At 42.7% G+C, this 21485-nt stretch overlaps 1 protein-coding gene across 1 annotated transcript in view; it reads right to left on the bottom strand.

Moving 5' to 3' along the window:
• Positions 1-21485, bottom strand: part of RpLP0-like (ribosomal protein LP0-like) — a 109854-nt gene that overhangs the window by 28490 nt on the left and 59879 nt on the right. The window contains exons 5-6 of the mRNA XM_037422069.2: positions 9820-9969; positions 4358-4509 (exon numbers count right to left, since the gene is read on the bottom strand). Coding sequence (XP_037277966.2) covers positions 4358-4509; positions 9820-9969 — 302 coding nt within the window. The remainder of the gene's footprint in view (positions 1-4357; positions 4510-9819; positions 9970-21485) is intronic.

The raw sequence follows: 21485 nt of genomic DNA, 5'->3' as shown, positions 1-21485 counted from the left end.
CGCCATTATCGTTCACTGCTGGAACGAGCAGACGACATTATTTCACCAATTTTTGGGGGTGCGATAATTACTCGGGGAAAAAACAATCGTACTTTTGTTGGGTGATGTAGGGGGTGCGAGAATTATGCGAGTGTGAGGATTACGGGAGTAAATACAGTATTATGCTTGGATTTTTAGCCCTCGAGATCCTCAGCAAAACAATGTCATCAGTGAGTGACATGTTACTAAAGTATCCTCCATCTACTCTTAACTGAAACTGTTCCCAATTTAGTGCCATGAAAACCTCATGTAAAAGTACAGTGAACAAGATTAGAGAGATAGCATCTTCAAAACCCAACAGGGCCATTTCTTTGAAACAAAGTGGGTCACTGCATGTGCTTTCTGCAGTTGAATGTTATCAGAGTAGGCCAGTGCGTATATTCGAGCCCTTCGAATGTTCGAACGAATATCACAGTATTCGAATAAACTTCCAATGAAATTTGAATTACAGGTAAATTACGAAGTATTTCAAATGAGCAAATAAGTGTATATTAGTCTGCATGTAATCTTGCTGTAAATGTGGGTTCACTGTAGGTAAAATCTGCATTGCTGTGAAGCCCCACTTCAGGGTCAGATGAACAAAATACTTTTTTATCGATTCGTCAATTGGTTTTGGAAGTTTAAGAGACTGGTGTACTTGCTCTAAGTATAGTAAATTTTAAGATGTTACATATTTGTACAGGAAGTCAAATCTTGTCAAAGTAGCTTGCACTTGCTTTGCGCCAAAAAGAACGACATTTACACATGCCTTGTTTCAATTAAAAAAAATATTGTGCTGGACAAAGATGCTCATTTTTCTTTACGTCAAATATACTATTTAAATTTGATTAGAAATTGTTCAACTAAATCACTATTTACTCCAAATTTATTTCGAACCGAAAAATTGCTATTCGTACAAGCTACATCAGGGCAGTGAACCCAAATGTTAGCATACACAGCAGCCACATGTGCATCAACTGTGAAGAAAAGAAAGTACATTTCAAGGGGAAGGACAACGATGCCAGATGACGCTGTCATGTTGTCATGATGGTGTGTAAATGTGTAGACAAAAGTAACAAAGAAAGACTAAGCTTTTTGGTAGGAGGTGAACTTGTATGACGCAAGGCAAAGATCACAGGCAGTGATAACCCAGTGGCCAGCACAGCCCATAATAAACAATCTGATCTGGGACTGACAGGTGTGAAAACATCAGCGGAAACAAAAAAAGTATGAACCTCGCCAGAAACCTTATTGCATAAAAAATGTAGAATAAGAAAAAAGAAGAGGCGGTTGAGAATGAGCACTTTTGGTTCGCGATTCCCTGCAAGCACAGCAGGTCCCATCGTATGGCCAACTTCTTATGATTGATACCCTATTGTGATCAATAATTATATATCCTGCGACCTTCGAGTCGGCAGTCGAGCATCATAACCGCTAGACCACCACGATTGGCCTGCTGATGTCGTGGCGGTCTAGTGGTTTTGCTTCATGACTTATGACTTGAAGGTCACATTTGTTTAGTGGTTTTGCTGCATGACTGCCGACTTGAAGATCGCAGGATTGAATCCCAGCCATGGCAGCCTCATTTCAAAGAAGGCAAAATGATAGAGGCCCGTGTGCTTTGCTTTAGGTAAACAGTAAAGAACGCCTGGAGGTCAAGGTATTTGGAGCCTACCTCTATAGAAATTCTTCTAATCGAATCATGGTTTTCGGTTGCGAAAATCCAACAACTATGCAGTATTACCACTACATGGGCAGCTTCAATGACGGCGGAGACCCACAGCAGATGTTGACAATGCAGTTGGACTGAGAATTAGGTAGAATGGACAGTTAACGCCAGAATGACACACCACCAATGAGTGAAATACGAAAGGGTAGGCCAACTTCTGTGCTCTACATTTATTCTGCATATGTCACTTCAATGAGTTCTGCTTGCATGCATTCATCTTCAAAAGTATATTCGCATGAATTTCAGAACGACACAAGGAAATCATTGCAATGCAAAAACTTGGAAGGTAAAGCTTGGGTCCTGGGCCCCAGCAAAAAATTGCTTCTTGACACTAGTTAGCTATATTGGCGTTCAATACAGTTTTAATGCAGCGTTCTTAAGAACATTTTGCTCTGCCTCCAATAGTGTTTAGTATGTTGTTCAATCTGGCTAAATTTGGCTTATGAATCAATGTTGGCCTGTAAGCCTCATATAACATAGTGTGACATCAACGTCCCTGTTTTTAATATTTTATGAACACCTGCAAAATTTTAGCACTGCCAGCGTCGAAATGCTTGTGCTGCCTACATTATTAGACCACAGCAACAATGAAAATACAGTAGAACCTCGTTGATACGTTCCCGGTTAATATGATTTCCGGGCTCCTACGCTCGAAACCGCAAAATCTAGAGATGCCCCCATAGGGCTATATGTTGATACCTTCCGCTTAATACGTTCCCGAATAATATGATTATCCGGCAGCAACGTTCGACATTTCGGCAAACTGCAGTCGTTTGATACAATCCTCGGGCAAAAATTCTCATTCAGGTGTGGAAAAAAACCGCTCTCGCATGCTTGTAAAGCGCCAAGTGGCAGAGTGCCGCCACACGGCGATGGTAGGTTCTTTGCTGCGTTTAATTGTCATCCCTTCATCCCCCACGTCTTCTCCAAATTTTACTCAATTGTCCTTTCTGTGCTTTCTTTGAATGCCTGGTCGCCCTCTCCATCACTCCTGCAGCTGACTGTGAACCACACAAAGAACTGTCGCAGCCGTAAAAGTCTTCAAATGGTTTTCAAAAATGCCGTTTATTTTCTGTAGCACAGTGATTTTCTTTTTCAGCTCGCAACTTGGCACGATTTCGCTGAGCACTGCAAAGCCTTCATCCGTAGCACGGTATGTGAAAATGTCATTGTCCCACACTACAACAGCTGAGAGAACACTACGGAGTTAACTATTGCTTCGCCACGCCTCCGCTGCACAACGTGCCGCTATATCTGCTTCCTCTCTCCTGACCTTGTCTCACACGGTGCTGGTCTCTGCAAGCATGTTCTTCCTATAGAAGATTTACAAGGCCACGCGTATATTAGCCATGCACCTTTCAGCGGAAAAAATGCAAACGTGACGCACCTATTTCCACCCGCTAATTGCCATGTCATTAGCACTGGATGCGTGCCCCTGCTGTGTTATCGACCTCCCCTGGAAACGAGCGCCGCCCAATGAGAGTTGTCAGACCTCAGTGATCGGCGCTACTTCGAGGAGAAAAAAAGAATAAAGAATATGCAAGTCAGGCCCTGTGCGAGGCTGCACGTTGCTCAGTAGTTGGCGATTCGAAACAGTTGCATCCAGCATGACAGCGGGGAAGTGCCAGCCCTTGTCAATCAAGGTGAAGCTGAATATCGTTTGGCGGCAGCTTGCATCGAGTATACAGAGCACAGCAAAGACGGCCCTGTGGCGTGCGCGTGTGGCGACGACATCGATGAGGAGTTTCTCTCCACCAACACCGATGCACCCTTTGCTGGGTTCGTCTCGAGAGACGATATCGCCCCGACTTGCGAGCCTCAAAATGTCGCGAGATTGTCGCAAAGGTAGTGTGGGGTGACGTAGCGAAGGAAGTGGAGGAGGAAGCACCGAAAGACAGCGGCGAGAACGAAAGCGGGCGCCGACTGGTTAACTTCGCTGAAGCTTTTGCTGGAGTGGAAGCGTAAAAAGCTTCTTTTGCACGTAAAACAATAAAAATGCGGACAAGTGTCGACAACGTGTGCAGAAAAAGCTTTTCTTCTTGTCCGGGGGTGAGAGAAAGCAGCAGAAAATTACATTTTTTAAAAAATGATTTTTTTTTTTTTTTGCTCTTACACCTCTAGAGGAACTGGTCAGCCTGAACTTTTGCTGGATTCGGATCGTATGTTTATCTTAAAACGTATAGTTTATCTTCAAAACGTATCAACGAGGTTCTACTGTACTCCGGCTGCCTTTTTAAGATCATCAAGCTGGAAATTCCAACGTGAAAAAGTTGTATGCATCATCTTCTGACTAAGCGTACGTCTCTAATGCTGTGTGTCTAAACAGCTGCGAAACAAGCACACTAATAGGGCATCCACTCTTTCAGGCAGTCATTAAGTTAAGCACACTGCAGATCAGGTAACCACCATTTGTAACTGGCTTGCATATTACACTCTATGCAACTTTATTGCTTTGCTCATTGAACGGTGCACAACGTAAGTGTTTTGAGGAAAATTGTAAAAGGCTGATGTATTCTCCTCATCCCTGATAGGTCTTCAAAAGCGCCGTGGGTACGCAGTAATAAGGTCCCGACAGCTTAATTGTGAAGAGTCGCTGGATTAAGTACTCACCCTTTTGAAGGCTAGTGGGCAGGCCTAACCGCCTTAGGTGAGGTTCCAGAGAGTGCTGAAACTGAGGCAGCGGGCCTTGGTCCAGGAAGACCCGCTCTGTTGCCCGGAAGCCTGCTCGTGCATAGTCTGGGTCAGAGAAGTCATCAAACCACCTGGAAGGAGAAATAATTTATCAATGACGTACTATTTACTACTAAGTTGAGCATTGAACGTGGCCGCAGAAGTAAGGGAAAAGTTCAACACCTCAATATCCCCCCTCCCCCAATTTTGATTAAGGCCCCAGTAGATAGGTGATAATCCATGTAGCATAGGGAGGTGGGCGAGTTGGATTTGATGCATCTTGTAAAGACCTGCATGAATCGGATGGAGCATGAGAACAGAAGAACACAGTACAAGCTCTGAACACCACTCGAATGGTGTCCAGCGTTTGGTGAACACAGTGCTCATACAGTGTCCATTTTCAAGCTCCATCCCATTCGCGCTGATTTTTAGAACATGTAGGGACGTATAACAGGCATTTTGATCCAAGAGAAAATCAAAATGACTGCCCCCTTTTTTTTTATGCAAGAAACTGAAACGAAATCTTGGCGCATGCTTTGTGCAAGTGATAAGAGTTAACCAAAATGCAGTGAGACGTGGCAGGCTTCACCTTCTGATCTATTCAGCACAACTGACGCTGCGATATTTTCATTGCAGTACACAATGTGTGCACACACGTGCCAACCAAAGTTTGACTGGATGAGGCTAATTCTGTCCAACGTTCAGATGAGCAAACTAAAAGTGTTGAGTGCACATGAAAGTTCACAAGATCGAGTTAGTACTGTCATTCTCAATTTGAAGTTACATCATGAAACAAAGATAATCTCACATGAAAAGGCATTGCGAAATAGTTCCGTGTAGATAGTTCAAAATAGAAAATATATCTGCGTGAAACTCATTAAAAAGCTACACGCTACACAGAGGGCCTCCTGAGGCAACCAGCAGAATGACTTTTATGAATTTGTTTGTTCACGGCAATGTTGAATGTGTAAAAGTTTTTTCATTATTCCAAACACACTTTTAGTGAAATACAAGCTCAAGACCAGGTGGCCATCTGCATCCTTGAAGCAGTAAGGCAGTTCTCTATACAATATAGATGCTGCAATAATATGCTTTACTAAACGGCAGGTAATTCTTTTCGCTCTCAGAGTTCTTTATTTTACTGTGGAACCTTGTTATGCGTACCTGCCAAATGGCAGCATAACACTCAACTAACAAGCAGAGCGGAGTACATTATGTACAATTGTGCAAAACTTAAAAGCCTTACAAAACTATGACTTTCAAGTGTCTCGGCAGGTTTCGCATTCAAGGAGAAATCCATTTGCCATGAAATTAGCTGTGCAGTTTTGTTGTTCTGTGCCCCTCATTCCAGACGATACTTTACAGAGCCCCTAACTCAAGATTCTAAACACTGCATGAAAGGAGACGAGAATAAATAAGCCTTACAGTCATTTGTTTTAATAATGGGTTCTATATGATAACACAACCTTTTTACTTGTGATAATGAGACTGTATAGTAAAATAAAGAATGAATAAAAAACGCGATGAGATTGTGACATTATTCATGTCATGACCAGTAAGTCCTACCCTCCTGTACTAACTGTAGTGTACCCAAAGTTAAGGAACGAAGGCGACGACACACACAAACAAACACACACACACACACACACACACACACACACACACACACACACACACACACACGCACGCACACACGCACACACACACACACACACATAGATAGATGCATAAGTGCTTGCAGTACGCAAAAAATTGCTTCACATTAAACCAGAAACTAAAATAAAGGCCCGTGCCATTGAGCATTACAGGCCAGACTGAATTTACAGAACTCACAAACTAAAACTTCCCTTCTTTACCGATTCAAGAAAGGATCCAAATTTGTTTGATTCAGTCCAGCACAGCTGCGTAAGCCTGCCAAGTCTCTTAATTTTACACGCATGCAGAATAACAAGGTGTAAAGTCACAACTGCGCATGTCAAAAAGAGTCATGCAAAATTTTAAATTTAGAAGCATGCAAGGATATCGAAGCCTCACTTACACACGAACACAGATTCTTTCCGATGAAAAACACTTCTACAGCTAGCCAAGATAAAATGAGCTTGCTTTTGCACAGTATCCAGCCTAGTGCTTCGAGAAATCTGTTAGCACCCACATGCAGCAACGCGCGTGACCACATGCATCTCTTTCTTTCTTACTCTGATTACATGCTCCCTAAGTCGGTCATTAACGCATTCGTCAAGCTGGCTGATGTACATTGTTTCACGGGTCATACAAATGGAGTGAACAGCTCCAACAGAGCATTCAATGAAAGAGTTTTCATCACTACTCGCCCAAAGTAGACACATTGTGTTGAAAAAAAAAAAACTTACTAGATATGCAAAACTACAATAATGCAGCATTCCTTATCACATGAGAGAGAATAAACATCTTTTTTGTTATTCTTTAGGTCAGTGGTTGTCAGCCATGGATGTGCTGGGGACCCCTTGTGGACTGGTTGAGGTGATGGGGACCCATTGGAGGGGAGGGTAAATTAACACAACTAGAGCGTTAAACAGGTGCCTTTCATTGCTACCAAAAACATCAAACAAACCTGCCCCCTTCATTTCGGACAGTTCATCAATCCGTGGCACCGTCGCTTTTAAACAGAGTTGCATATATAAAATAAAAAAATGTAAAAAAAGCAGGTGAAGGCGTAGCAGATCTTAAAAATGGCTTCGCGGACCCCCATTTCAGAACCACTACTTAGGTGTTGTCTTTGGGGTGGTCTCCTCCTTCCAGATGCTGTGCTGAAGCTGTTGGGCGAGCTGCTAACCATGCTGATGGAGTCACGACAAAACATACGGAACAAGCTCTATTACCAACTACTTTTCAATTTAGTCCCATTAACTCTGTCATGTAAACAAATGTGTTTGAAGCATAAACAGGGTCATGCATTTCACCGTTTGTGTCTGGCTTAACACTGACTGACCAATTAATTCGGTTTGCTGTTAGAGCACCACGAGCTTGATTCACGAAATGACCTACCTGCCTCAAGTGTGATTAGTAGCACCTAGTTCAGAATAACGATTCCAGAAGTGCCTTCTGTCCACGCAGTTTGGTGTGATGTCCGTCCAATCTGGCACCTGCCCACTAATTCAAACTCTACTTAATTTGAACAGTTTAGGAGGCTTCTTCATGTTCATATTAAGGATCTTTTACTGTAGTTCTTTATCAAATGTGTAACTAGGTTAGCAGTGTCTTGAGTGCTTTGTTGTGCCTTAAATTTTTTGTTATTTTTCTTAGACGACTTCTGTTGTTGAAAGGAGTCCCATCTGTCATTATACCACAGAAATTCTTAATAGTAATGTCGTTAGCGTTGCTGTTAACTAGTGAGAATCGGTGTTGTACTGGATAGATAGATTGGATGGATTGATGTGGCTGTACCCATTAGATCGGGCGGCGGCTAACGCCACCTAGCCGTAATACCTAGTGAACCAACAACTAGATTTATCTTTTTTTTCTTTAAATAGTCAAGTTGAGGACTGGTACTTTGCAGTGAAGGGTTTAATTTTCACTCGTGCCTTGACTTCAGCCACCAATCGGATAACCTCCTTCTAGTTAATTCTACCCGCTTAATGTCTGCTAACCCGTGGTGATGCCATGCCCCCTGGTGACGAGGTTTGGTAGGAGCAGAAAGAGCAGAGCTTTTCCTCTTTGGGAACTGGAATTGTCATCTCTCATAAGAGGTCTGGGGTGGCGACTACGGTACTCATTCCTGCAAACACACGTGGCAAGTTGAACAAAAATCCATGACAACACATTTGTTTACTTTTTCACATACCATTAATTCTGCTGCAGCAGGTTTAAGTGGCTCGTTCTGATGGAGTGCGTGGAACTTAAAGCGGTTGGAGTGCGCGGAACTTGACGGATTGAGTGAGCAGAATTTGAAGTAGCCGTTGTGAACCAAGTTGAAAGCCGTTGTGAACCAAGTTGAAACTCGGCAACGAAAAAGAAGAAGCTGGCACGAACGTGAACCAACAAACGATAAATGACTGAAGCACCAGTTCGACGCAGAGATTGTTTGAAGCAGGCGGGAGACAGAAAAAAGAAAAGAAGAGTCACAGCAGTGGCCAGAGGAAGACGAACCACGCATCAGGGCAGTCGGGTTTCGGACCCGAGCCTAGGCTGCTGTCTCCGTCGACCGGTGACCCGTGGGGCTCCAGGACTACCTAGCTGCGCCGACATTCCCGTGCCCGTGGACAGGCCCGAGCAGTCAAAGTTCTGTCTTGAGCTCAAGCGAAGCTGTCCGGTTGGGACTCTACCTCGGGCCTAGTGCGTCAAAAACGGTGTCAGCTGGTCCAGCATCTGCCGGCAGCCTAGCAAAGCTGCTTCTCCTACGGCTCGTGTAGCTGCCCAACGTTGGCACCAACTATGGTGACGACAGCATCAACTCTTGTGCTTCATGCCAGGCTTCCACTCAATGACGTGGGCGAGATCCTGCTCCTTCGCAACTCTCCACGACCAACTCTGTGCAGGGACTGAGCGGTAGGACTTTATGATTACTGACTAAGTTAGAGTGTGTACATTTCTTTGTAACCGTATCCGAGGAATAGTACCAGATATATTGGTGTTACGTGCTCTCTAACTATTGTTATTAAATGTTTGCTTCAAACGGACTCGTCCTTCGGGAAGTGTCCCGAGTTGAGCCTTGGACCTCCCAAGTGCATAACCGAACCTGTACATCGTGCAAAACAAAAACCACTACGTTACACTAGTCCCTAATTAATTTCATAATCAATGCACACATTTTGGCAAGTTCCCTTGGTAAAACATTGCCTTGTCGGAAAATGCGGCTGATTTGTAGTCGAGGCTCCCGAGAACACGCAAGTCGCACATTATAGCTCATTGCACAACCTGGAATTCACAATAAAGTCTCAAAGTCAGCTGAAAATCACTCCCTCTTTTCTCTACAAATAATGCTATATGCTCGAAATCACAGCGCAATTGACTCAAGTTCCACGCCATTGGCTGGTTTGAGCATGGTTCAGTCGGGAGCCACTGAGAAAGGCCACCACGTGTCTATGCGTGCCCACAATTGCACTAAAAATTTTTGTGTCCTCACCTCCTGAGGCATTCCTCTGTGCTAGCTTCGAGCATTTTCGTCAGAACAAGAGAAGAGAAAGCTATCACAGCGGGCAACAAATCTCTGTAACTCCGCTCGTACTGGAAAGGCTTTAAAAATTTTTGTCGTGGCTGATTCGTGAGGCAATAAACAACTTTAGTGAAGCCATCCCATAGTGTTGCAGGGCCCCTTTAAAGCTTACACATTCCTCACTGTTTCTCAGCAGCACATTCACAGGCAACGCTTAAATAGATCCACTGGTTAAAGGCACACAAACATCCATGAGAGGGCCCCCACTCACTGCAGCACTTTCTCCTTGGGCGCATTGGTGAAGAAGAGGCCACACTGGCCACGCAGCCGCTCGCTCACTTTGTGCAGGTTCTCACGGTGGTCCTCGTCAATGAACCGACCGAGGGCAACGCTCATAACCTTGTTCTTGCCAAAGTAGAACCTGGAAACCACCATCATTCAATTATGGGTAAAGCAAGATCAAATCTTCCCTCAATAACCTGTCACTACACTGACTGTACTTTTCGGACATTACCCATTATGCATGAATTTCAGTAAATTTATCTTTATTAATTACCCTGTCTGTTACTTCCCTAGCTATCCCCCCCCCCCCCCCCTGTATAATGCAACAGAACCTTTAGGACTGTCTGACACAGACACGAGAATTTCAGCCCTTAAACTACACTCTCACCTCTCAACTATGCTCCTCAAAGAAATGGCCCTGATCAGTAACCAGAAATGCTTTACAACATACATTGCAATTTACAAAAGTATGAATGCTAGCTTTTTAGGGCATATGCACCAGCCTGGAACAAATTCTCGATATTTCGCATGTTTTTGTGATGCTGCGTGTCACCAAGTGCAAGGTGAAAATCCTTTCCAGTTCTACTTATTTTTCTAAAAGAACACAGTATTATGCATTCAAACACAAGAATATCTACAAAGGCAATGTTTATGGCTGTACACATTTAAACAGAAGATCTTGACAATGGTGCTTGAGAATACGAGCAATCCAGCTCAATATAACACTTGAAAATCCTTTTCAGTGGAAAAGATCAGCACGATGGCAGCTGTCAATGCATCCTTTTCTGCCCTAGACTGTAACTTCTTGGACTGAAAAATTTCGATCCACATGACTTATGAGTGGAACATTGTTGATGATCTATAAATATTAAGTGAAGCCTTTCAAAATGCATTGAAGAAAGTATCAACGCAGCAGCTCAGTTCATGCGTTGTAGGCCCCGCAAGAATAAGCACCAAACTCCTTATTTCTTTTCACTTTCGGCAGTTTAATCGCTTCTTAAGCATCATCAAACAGAGTTTGATATCCCTAGTCTATGTCACTGTCTGCTTATCTCTCGAAACACTCCAGCCGCTTTCGTGGCACTTCTCAACCACTGCAAAACAGATGTTGACAGCAACACCGAATGCAGAGACAGGAGCATCCCTTTCACCACTTTCTTCAAGCCACGTTTTATGAAATGAGAACGTAGTCACTTAACTCCAGTCTCGTGGAGAAAACGGTTCTTTAGGAGGAAACAAAGCAGTAAGCCGACATTTGCTTATTGAGACAGGAAGTACTAAAATAGTTATCTACTTAGTATTCCTAAGGAGAGATACATGTATTTCTGTAGTCATTAAACTCAAATGAATAGCCTGGATATCACGGGAGATGTTTTCATGATCCTGAAACCAGCGAATAGCTGTGTCCTTCCCTTTTGTCAGGTAATCTTTCCTGTCAACCACATATTTTTCTGAGAGAGCAGAAAATTTTCAGCTATGTTTGAAACTTGATATTCCATTTCCTACTGTGTGTAAGGCCTAAACTATTTGGCCTGCATCTTCACAGGAGCAACTCCCAGTCGGGGGAAGTGATGCTTTGCCTCGACAAAACTATAAGTCAAAACAGTGGCTGAAGCAAAACATTGTGTTCAAAAATTTTTCATGTGGCGTGCACATATCAAATCGCATAAAAGAGAATTCTGTTGCAAAGGAGGCATATCAAAACTACATTTGATGCAATTTTTTTTCCTGAAGCCAAACATATAGTCGACCCACCTAAGTGTTCACCGAATACTCTTTTTGAACAGTCAAATTTACGATTTTAGAAACACCCCTGCACTCGATCTTACGTAACACATAAGGCTGTTGCAACCTTGGGCTGTTAAACGAATCTTTGCTTAGTTTTGTACCCATCATGTTTATACGTCCACCGTAGGGCTGCTCATTTAGTACTGTAGGGGTGTGAGGCTGAAGCTAGCCTGAGAAATCCTCAGGGAATAGGGGAAGACCGACAAAAACCACGTTTACTGATCAGAACACAGGCCGCAACTGTCTACTGCCAGAGGCTGCTGCGTGCCACGAGCGCACCCGCGACTGTCACTGTCCTCTTCTTTCTGCGCTCGGCGCACTAGCAGCCGCCGCTCTCTTACTACTTTGATATACACAATGGCAAAATTAACCGCGCAATATGGTGGCACCAAAACCCATCCATAAAATAGTCAATAAATTTATATTATTCCTGTAGTTTTCATGAATGAAAATTTTCAAAAGAACACAGACAAACGGGATCACAAGACAGACACACCGAAGACCATGCCCCATGCCTAACAATTACATAAAAGCCATGCTTAAAAAATATGCTTCTTTCTGAGCCGACTTTCATGAAGCTTTCAGAGCTTATGCATTTTTAGAGTTAATTATACAGTTTGTAAAATATTAAAGATTATTTTTCTTTAACAGTGTACTTGATTGGGCTCGTTGGTGCTGCATGATAGAAGACAATTAAAACAGCATGAAGAACGCCGTATTTGGGGTCGCTTGTCGATTGTTTGGTCCTTCTCGCTGTTTCAGTCGTCATTTTTGTATTCCTAACAGAAAGATTTTCTTCTAAACTGCAAGAGTCTAAACTGTAGGAGTTTATCTGTAAAAAGCATACCTTACGTTTGCGAATATAAAATCCTTTTCATAGCACTGCTGCTGTACGCTGATCTCGTGCTGTTCATTTACTCACTGAACAGCTACAACTCAGCCTACACATAAAAGAAGGTCATCACCACATAGGCTGGGATAAATTAAATACATTCTGCTAAAAAGAAAAAGATTTTGGCTTGTTTTTGTTATGCAACGTCTCATACAGTAGGATGCGAAAAGTCACCAATATCAACACACAGGACCATATCAACACACAGGCGTAAATTGAGCCCGCATAAATGGAAACCCAAGTAGTGATGAACTTCCCTAGACGCAATTGCCATATACCATAGATAACTTGTACAGCTTAGGAGAACTTGTTGATATACTCAAGATTTTTCCAAAATTTTATTAGTTGCTCAGAGGTCCCACGAGGGACTTCACATGAGAGGTTGGCAAATATAATACGCCGAAATTATGGACGACCATTCCTGTCTAAATGTGCGTTATTCCGCTGGCATTATCCAGGTGTCTAACAATTTTATTTTTTTCCAATTTACCAAACAGTTACAGGTTTTTCATAACGATTAAAAGCCAATTGCATGATTGTCCCGTCTGCTTGGAAAACTCTGTCCCCTGGAAACAAACATTCCAGTGGCAAAAAATAATAATAAAAGAAATCAGGCACTCGTATAACATAACTAAAGATATTTAAGTTCACATTAAGCTCTCAGTTTACACCAAGAAGCTACAGTCATCCACTGCCTTTTCTTTTTTTTTTTTGCGTGCCTCTTCTAGCTGCTCACTCTAGTTGCAGCAGAAGGAGCGACATTGTGAGTTTTCGATCAATGGTAATGTTTATTTTTGCGATGGTCCCACAGACTGCCATCAGTTTCCATGACCTCACCAGGTTTTTTTTTTAGAAATTCTCTAACTTTTCTTGAAGGGTCTAAATTTCCTGAGTTTTCCAGGTTGGTAGACACCCTGGTTATGCACCAATAAGCCCAAGCTGCTGTTTTGGCAGTTGCACTGCAACAAGTACAGTGCAGTGTAGCTTCATTTACCCATATTCACTCGATTGTAACACAAGCATAATTAAAACCCAAGATTCTATTGTGTCAAGGAAGAAAATAAAGACGAAAATAAAAGAATTGTGCGCAGCGTGTGACTTTTTAGACAACTTGAATTTTGGTATTCAGTTGTAAGGCATGGGTCTCCTTCAGGTAGCAAAAAACTGAAAACAAACCAACAAAAAAAAATGTTTAAACCAAATGTCAAAACACGACTATGTGTCATATGCTGCTGTAAAAGGAAAGAAGTCATGCCAGACTGAGTGAACAATTTGAACGAGTTTTAAAGGAATTGTGAGAATTCAGACACAATTTCAACTAAGTGAACAACTTGGATGAGTTTTAGAGGAATCGTGACAAATCAAACACAATTTCATAATAATATTACGTTGCTGAGAACAAATACGTGTCTCCTATACAGCATTATCTACAAATGCAGCACAAAATATATTTTACCACTGTTTTAAACATTCCTGCAAGGACTCACCCAGAAAGCAAACTGCCTAGTGATGCAGTCATCAGCTAAGGAAACGTTACTGAAAGTACATCACAAGTTTTGGCAGTTTATCTCAGTAATTTCAGACTGCAGCGGCCTTTATGGCTGAGACGTTTCAGAAAGTTTGCTTCTCAGCGTCCTGTACTGCCAGCAAAATTGTGAATTCTAGTTTGGTTGTAGACTTCTTAGTGCATCCGTATTACGGGTAACCGAAGTTATGCATGTGATGGGCAATGCTCGCAGCGACAGCTGATGATGCAGAGTCCAACTGGCAACCCCAAAAGCCAACGTTACAGCAATTTACCGGCTTCACTATTTGTGTGAAGCATGCACAGAGATAGAATGCCCAGTTAACAGACTCTCACAATTTTCTTTTGAGGAGAACACTGATGCAACCAAAAAGAAAAATTCCAAACGTGTTGCAGCCGGACAAAACGCCACCACATGTTGATGCTGGCTATGCTGCTACTGTCAATAGCCATTAAACTGGTATCTGAAAATGTTATGAAGTCTACAGACAAGCTAAAGCTTCCTATTGTAGGCACTGTACTGTGTAGTAGACATGTAAGCACTTCAGCTCTCACCATCAAGCGGAAGTGCCAACACTGACACGCACAATCAGTGCAGTTTCACATCATATAGAATGAACAAGAGGTGTGCTCCATATATACATGGGGCTTGCATACATTTACAATTGACTACTGTCCGACCTAAATAAGGACCAGCAAAATGTTACATCATGCCACTGACATGTTACACACACGCACACATACACACATACTACTTCATAAAATTCATTCACAATTTCATTGCCAGTTCATAAAAGCAGAAAAAGCAGCTTATTAAAGGGGCCCTCCAACACTTTTGAAGCACCTATTTTTTGTATGCGTTTTGCGTAGACCGAGGGCTGGGGATAGTTTTAGCATAGGTCCAAGCACCGATATCAAATCATTTACTATTTTATTCGTGCAATAAAGTCATCTCATTGCTGCCGACCGCGTCGGCACACAGTGGTGTTCGCTAGAACTATGCGGGCGGAAATGACGATGATGAGCGCTACTATCACAGGACGCGTAAAGCCTCGCTCCAAAGCAAAAGGACCTGCTTGAGGTATGACAAGTCGGGGAGGCTCATGTCTACCAGCCTCACCCAGCTGTTCGACTACGTAAACAAAACGGCGTGGTCAGGCACCATGTTGCCTGGTGCTATAGCAACAGCGTCATAAACACATTTGACTGAACAGGCAACAATGGTGTACGAGCTTCCTCTACGTAAGAGCTTTCAGCCCATGTCATTGGAGGTCCCCTGCAACATCACAGCAGAGAGTGAAAAGTGGTCATGTCACCCCGCGAATTTCGAGTTGAGGGTAGGCATTTTTTTCTTGTATTTTGAATTTTTAAAATTGAATAACTTCGTACTGCGTGTCGCTATCGCTGCCATTCTTGCTGCACAAATTTGTCCGTGCATTAGTCTATGCAGTCCACGAGTAAAAAAATGGGGGCTTGAACAGTGTTAGAGGGCCCCTTCAAGCTCACGTTTGTTTTAACGCCACTACAAAGAAAATTCTAGATTTAGAATCTGCAGAAGAAATTGTTCAGGTTTGTCAAACTTTATTTAGTTCTTCAAATTATTAAAATAAAAAGACCCACTGCCCCCTTGAAGCGACCCTTAACTACCCAGAGGTAAGAATGTAGTTGTGGTGAGAAAGCAGAGTTAGAGTGTTTCATTATCAAAATGTGGCGACAGCTTTTTTTGCCCTTTCTTGCACTACCTTCTGCTGGTCTCCTCTCCCAAAGCTGCTTTGCCCTTCTCACTGAGTGGCCCTTCTAAGTGGCATACCTCATCACTCACGCGCTGTTCGAAACTTTGTTTACTTACAATTGACGCAACTCTGTCGATTCCGTGCTTGTTGGCTACCCGCCACTGCCATTCCGGCCTGCACACCTACAAATCATGCAGTTATATAGGCCCTGTGTCCCGCACATTCTTTCAAAGGATCGCCAATATAATGGACCTACAATAGGACACGCCAGGCCAGAGCACGTGTGAGAGAGATGAGGAGCCACCTTTGTCACCACAATATAACGAGTGCAAGCAGCTGCTTGCAGATCAACGAGAAGTCGTAGTTTCTTGCTCAAGCAATCTCAGAACAACTTGCACTATTCATCACAGATACAATTTCACGACATCACATGGAGGCATGAACACGGGAGAGGAGAAACCGATTCTTGGAATTGGTGGCGCACCTGCGGCTCATAACACTGCCACGTGTGGCATCAATGATCATTACTGCACTCTGCACAAGACGCGCGTGTTTAATTGAAATATTTGAAAAAATGCCGGAGGTGGTTTAGAGGCCCTTTAACAAGCCTCCACTTTTCCCTTTTAGAGGTCCTTTAACTAGCCTCCACTTTTTCCTAAGTCTGGCATCAGTGGTCATGCTCGATGCTTTGGAGCAGCCCAGGCACACAAAAAGTTTCGGCCTTGTTGGCGCAACTGTATGACCGTTGAAAGATGCTGGACACCAAAATTCAAACAGTGGGAAATATATCTTCCAGTTTTCTCAACTATTTAAATAGGCTTCTTATCAATGCCTTCTGACAAGCCATGATACAATAATGCCATGACAATTTCACGTACAAAAGTGTCAGCTGAGAAACCATTACAGTGTCTCCAAACAGCGACAGCTAGAGAAAAAGGGGGAGAGATAGAGTTCGCTTTTCATATTTGTCACATGTAGCTTACACCTATTCCTAGTGTATTCAAAGAATGCCTTCCCTTCCAGCAACTTCCAAAAAGACAGGCAAACAATTTTTTAATGCCAATAGATATCGTTGGCTCTCTCATCAATTTTTTCAGCTTGTCTATGGGTAGTCTAACTCACTGCCAATTTAAAGGTTACTGACATGAAAAGTTTCAGTCGCAGTTTCCTTACTTCAAATCAAAAGCCGGAACCTCAAAAGCCTAGAAAACAAAACGCTAAGCGGGAGTGCATCCTGTGAAGTAATTAGAGTACATCTTTAAAAGCTCTGTTTCTACTGTACCCTGAATTATTAATACGGTGCAAGCTTCTCTCCATATGCTTGCGCAAAATATCAGGACGTTTCCACAGCTTCTCCATACCGTGGCTCTGTTCGTACTAAAGAAGCAGTCATTTTGCAAGGGTAGGTACTTGACGTCCTTACAACTAGCCAGACTGCTGTGTGATGTCACCACAATTAGTGCTGTAGCCCGACAACAAGCCAGTATTGATGTTGGTAAATGTGCCATAAAAAAAAAATGACTTCAATACCAAAGCAAAGTACCTCATCAGCACTTGCTGAGCTAGGCACTCAGAGCGGTCTCTACACAAAAGAGACTTATATGGCAGTGTAAACTTGCTTTCAAAAAATGGTGTCGGCACCCGTTTAACTCTTTCGTTACTGCGTGAAAATGGTTATTTTTCATATGTCTCGAGAAGGTCGTTTTTGCCAGTTTGAAAAGTACTACAGCACGCATTGCAGCCTACCAAACTTTACACAGTGAAATGCTCTTTTTAAAAAATATATGTTGTAAAGCAACAAAAATATTTTATAATAAAGAAAAATGTGAGAAGCGTAGAGTTTTAGGTGGCCAGATGGTAAACAGTGCAATAAAAAATTTTATATATGCAAAAATATTCAAAACAAAGAAAATTCAGATTATACAATTTGTAGATAAATGACTCAGGAACGGTATAAAAATAATGAGTGTAGTACAAAACCTTTCTCTTCCCATAGACAAATAAAATCAGAACCGAGGTGCAACTTCGTTGCTTGTTCTAGGCCGGAGCAGCATTTCATGGTTTTTCACGAGACACAAGTGCACTTGTACACTTTTCTCAGTAAATTCTTTTGTCTTGCGATAAAAGTCTCCAAGTGTTCCAATAGAGATGGATCCCCGTGATGTGAAAAGTAACTCTATAAATGAGATGTCAAATTAACTTTGCTATTTCATCTAGCGTCTCATCTTTCCATGAGCCACATTACTCCGTATAAGTTAGCGTTGTAATATATGCATCCAAGCATATTTTTTGCATTTTTGCACATTTCCTATCAAAGAAAAAACAATAACGTGTGCAGTTCTAAAACATTTTGCACTGCTCTATAGTCAGGGCCAAGATGTGCTCCAGGGGTTTTCTTGTCATTAAAGAAGCTCTGCAGCCAGCACACCCCACCCCAGCGAAGTGTGGACCACCCATGTAACCAGGCAGAGTAGCTATAACATTGTCCTCAAAGGTCAGTAGCGTTACTCATTTGCCGCGGAGGAGACAACTTGAGGATGTAAACAAAACAAACCGATGAATAACCGCGCATGTCTCAGGCTGACGCAAAACATCGACGCCATAAAACTTGAAGCTGAGTTGCTGTTATCTTCAAACACTAACCTCCTCCTCACTCAATTCAGGTGGGTTTGCAAAACAGTTTCGAGCAGCTGAATTGTTTTACAGCGCTGGTGCACACCAATGCATGCGTGACAACGTCATAGAAACGACTAGTGACACTAGATGGGACCCTGTGTCTGATAACAATGCAAGCAAAACTAAAGTTGCTGGGAACTGTCATAGAGGGCCACTTTAAACGTGCGGCGGACCTTCTCAAATATTTTTTTTAAAGAAATTTTTTCGGACTTCTACGAACAGCTCTCTGTTAAATAGCTGGCATAAATTTCAGGCAATTATTACTGCTCAAGATAGTCAAATTGCGAAGCTGACACTTTAATTCAATATTTTGCTTGTAAAAGTTCCTTTCATTACAGAACTTCAATGTTACTGTTGCATAATACGAGAAGCACGCACTTCTGTCAAGCTTGCCAGCCTAGTGCACTTTTCTAATAATACACACACATTGGTTCGTGCAAAAGTCTGTGAAAAATCACTGTGTTGCCAAAACAGGCGAAATTCTGAAAGGTGAATGGCTAAACTAACTAACAGTAAGTGCTGAGTGTATGAGAAACAAATAAACATGCCAAAATCGACGATCCAAAAGCGTCGATCACCAGTGATTGATTTGAATATGTGTTGTAACGAAAAAGCTTAGGGCGCATAGGTGAACGGCAGACGGCATGATCAAGAAAGAAGCGGCTGGCCTTCTTAATCAATGAACACCAAGAGTATACGCGAGATGAAACATGAAACTCCCCTTGAACACAATCTAGATCTGTCAATTTCAATGGTGACATTCCTAAATTAAGAAGTTTCAATACATATCTGGTGCTTTTGTGGAACATCTGACAAAGTGCAATGAGTGACAATGTAGATGTGCTATCTAGCTATGCTGCAGACAAATAATTTAATGCCTGTTACACACAAGTAAGAGCACACTTGAATGAAATAGAGTAGTTGGGGTGAACTTGCACCCAAGAAACAAACAACTCAAAGAAAAACTACGTGGCCGCTTCTGACGTGAGTCTCCTCGAAAGTCAGATATTTGACATACACCCGACCGCAGGCCTCTGTGCTTTCTTCACGTGCCTATGTCATAACAGCGGGGCATTGCTATGTCTTTTTATCTCTCTTTTTGTCTTTTTTGTTTTTTTTTAAAGGGGGATAATGCCACCTGCACCTGGGTTGGGAGCAAGAGCGGCTCTCACCCTGAAAAAGAATAAAAGACCGCGTGCGTCTTCTTTAATCGAGATCCAGCGGCGACGGACGTGCTTTTCAAGAGCTGGCTACATCTTGGCTAATTAAAAGACCCTTGCACTTCTGAAGTCTCGTGACAATATGGTTGACGTTCACCTTTCTCAATGGATGTGTGACCATGCCTGCCCGTAAGAGTAGCACGTGCTTTGTGCCGCTCTGCAAGGGTGGATACAAGTCGTCAGAGGTGAAAGTGTCATTGTTTCGAGCTCCTACAGATCTTGTTCGTCTTCAGGAATGGTCTCAAAACAAACGAGATGACAAGGTACTTGACAATACATGTGTGGTGTGTTCTTGTCATTTTGATGAATGCTACATACAAAGAACATTTAAGCATTTTATCAATGGCGAGGCGGTGGAGCTTGAGCGCGAATGGCCAGCGCTTACCGATGACGCTGTGCCGACCATATTTCCAGATGCACCTGTATATTTCACAAAGCATATTCAAAAAAAAAAAAAAAAAAAAAAGACAGACAGAGACTTTGCTAACCACTGTGGCCCACCACCAAAGCGTATGGTTTTAGATGAAGGCATGCCTGACTGCCTGACTGTGAACTCACCGGTGCAGCAATGTTTCACCGTCATCAGCTTTTTGGACAAAAACTGTGCTATCTAATGAGCTTGGGGAACTTTGCTTTGGATGGCAAATTCGTGAAGAAAAATGCAAAGATGTGCTTGCTGACAAGCTCGTGACATTCGTAGTGTGCTCGGGGTTGTCGAAGGAACAGACAGAAACGTCGTTTTGCTGCTTATATTGCCGCAACGTGAAGGTCGATGAATATTTCGTGGCCACTGAAAGTGATGTGCTGGCGGCGATAAAGAAAGCTGACGCGTTGTTTTTGTGCCCTGGGTGTGGTGTTGAGCCCATCAAGACCGGTCAGTACACGAAGTTCAGTGAATCGTACTACTCGCACTCATGCTTCGTTACAACAGCTGAAGGCAAACAGCGTTTGCGTTCCAAGTACACGAGGAAGCAAATCATCAATCAGCAATATCAAATCAGATGGCCCGACTGAAACGGAATACCAAACCAACATTGCGGCAACGAGTTGCCAGGCAATCTGTTCAGCTGTTGCGAACTAGGAGAAAGCTCGAAGAAGCCCGAGAAACGGTAGAAAAACTATGGCTTGTCAATCAGTCTGTGGCCAATACGGCTTTTGAGCAAAGAATATTCAAACTGCCACCAAAACAGCGGCTGGCTGTTCGAACATGTTTTAAAGCTGCGTCAAGAAAGTCAAGCTGTGGCATGGCTCACGACCAGCTGTGTTTTCTAGAATGTATCCTGATGCGAATGAAGAGCCCACAGATATATGAACATATACAAAAGCACAAAATAATTGCACTGCTAAACAACCCGTGTTTGGACAAGCACTTGCAAGAATGTAAAAGCACATTCAGTTTCTACCCCAACGTGAAGGCCCCTCTACTTTCAAAATTACCTCGTGAAGCAACAATACTCGCCGAGAAATCAGGCCTTCGTGTTGATTATTGGATGAGTGACGGTGCGCTATGGAACAAAAGTCTTTGGAAGTTACCTGGAATAAAGGGTAAGCTGCTTCATTATGTACATCTTTGTTAAACTCAGAATTTTTTTTTCTTGTCTGCATAAGCTTAAATAATTTTCTCATTAGTTGCAGCATCATCAGGGGAAATCATATGCAAGGCTCTCTATCCTTTTGATTCTACAAGACACCTGCACATGATTTCTGACTTTTCACACATTTTAAAGTGCTTGTGGAATGCCTTTGTTTCCGAAGGATTGCAGATTCCGCAAGGTCACATTCACGTCCGTCCTATAAGGAGGCTTGGGAAAATGACAGTGA

The sequence above is a fragment of the Rhipicephalus microplus genome, chromosome 2 (assembly GCF_043290135.1).
Source record: "Rhipicephalus microplus isolate Deutch F79 chromosome 2, USDA_Rmic, whole genome shotgun sequence".
NCBI classification, from domain to species: domain Eukaryota; kingdom Metazoa; phylum Arthropoda; class Arachnida; order Ixodida; family Ixodidae; genus Rhipicephalus; species Rhipicephalus microplus.
Note: the sequence above shows the minus strand (reverse complement) of the source record. Positions and strands in the feature narration are given on the sequence as shown.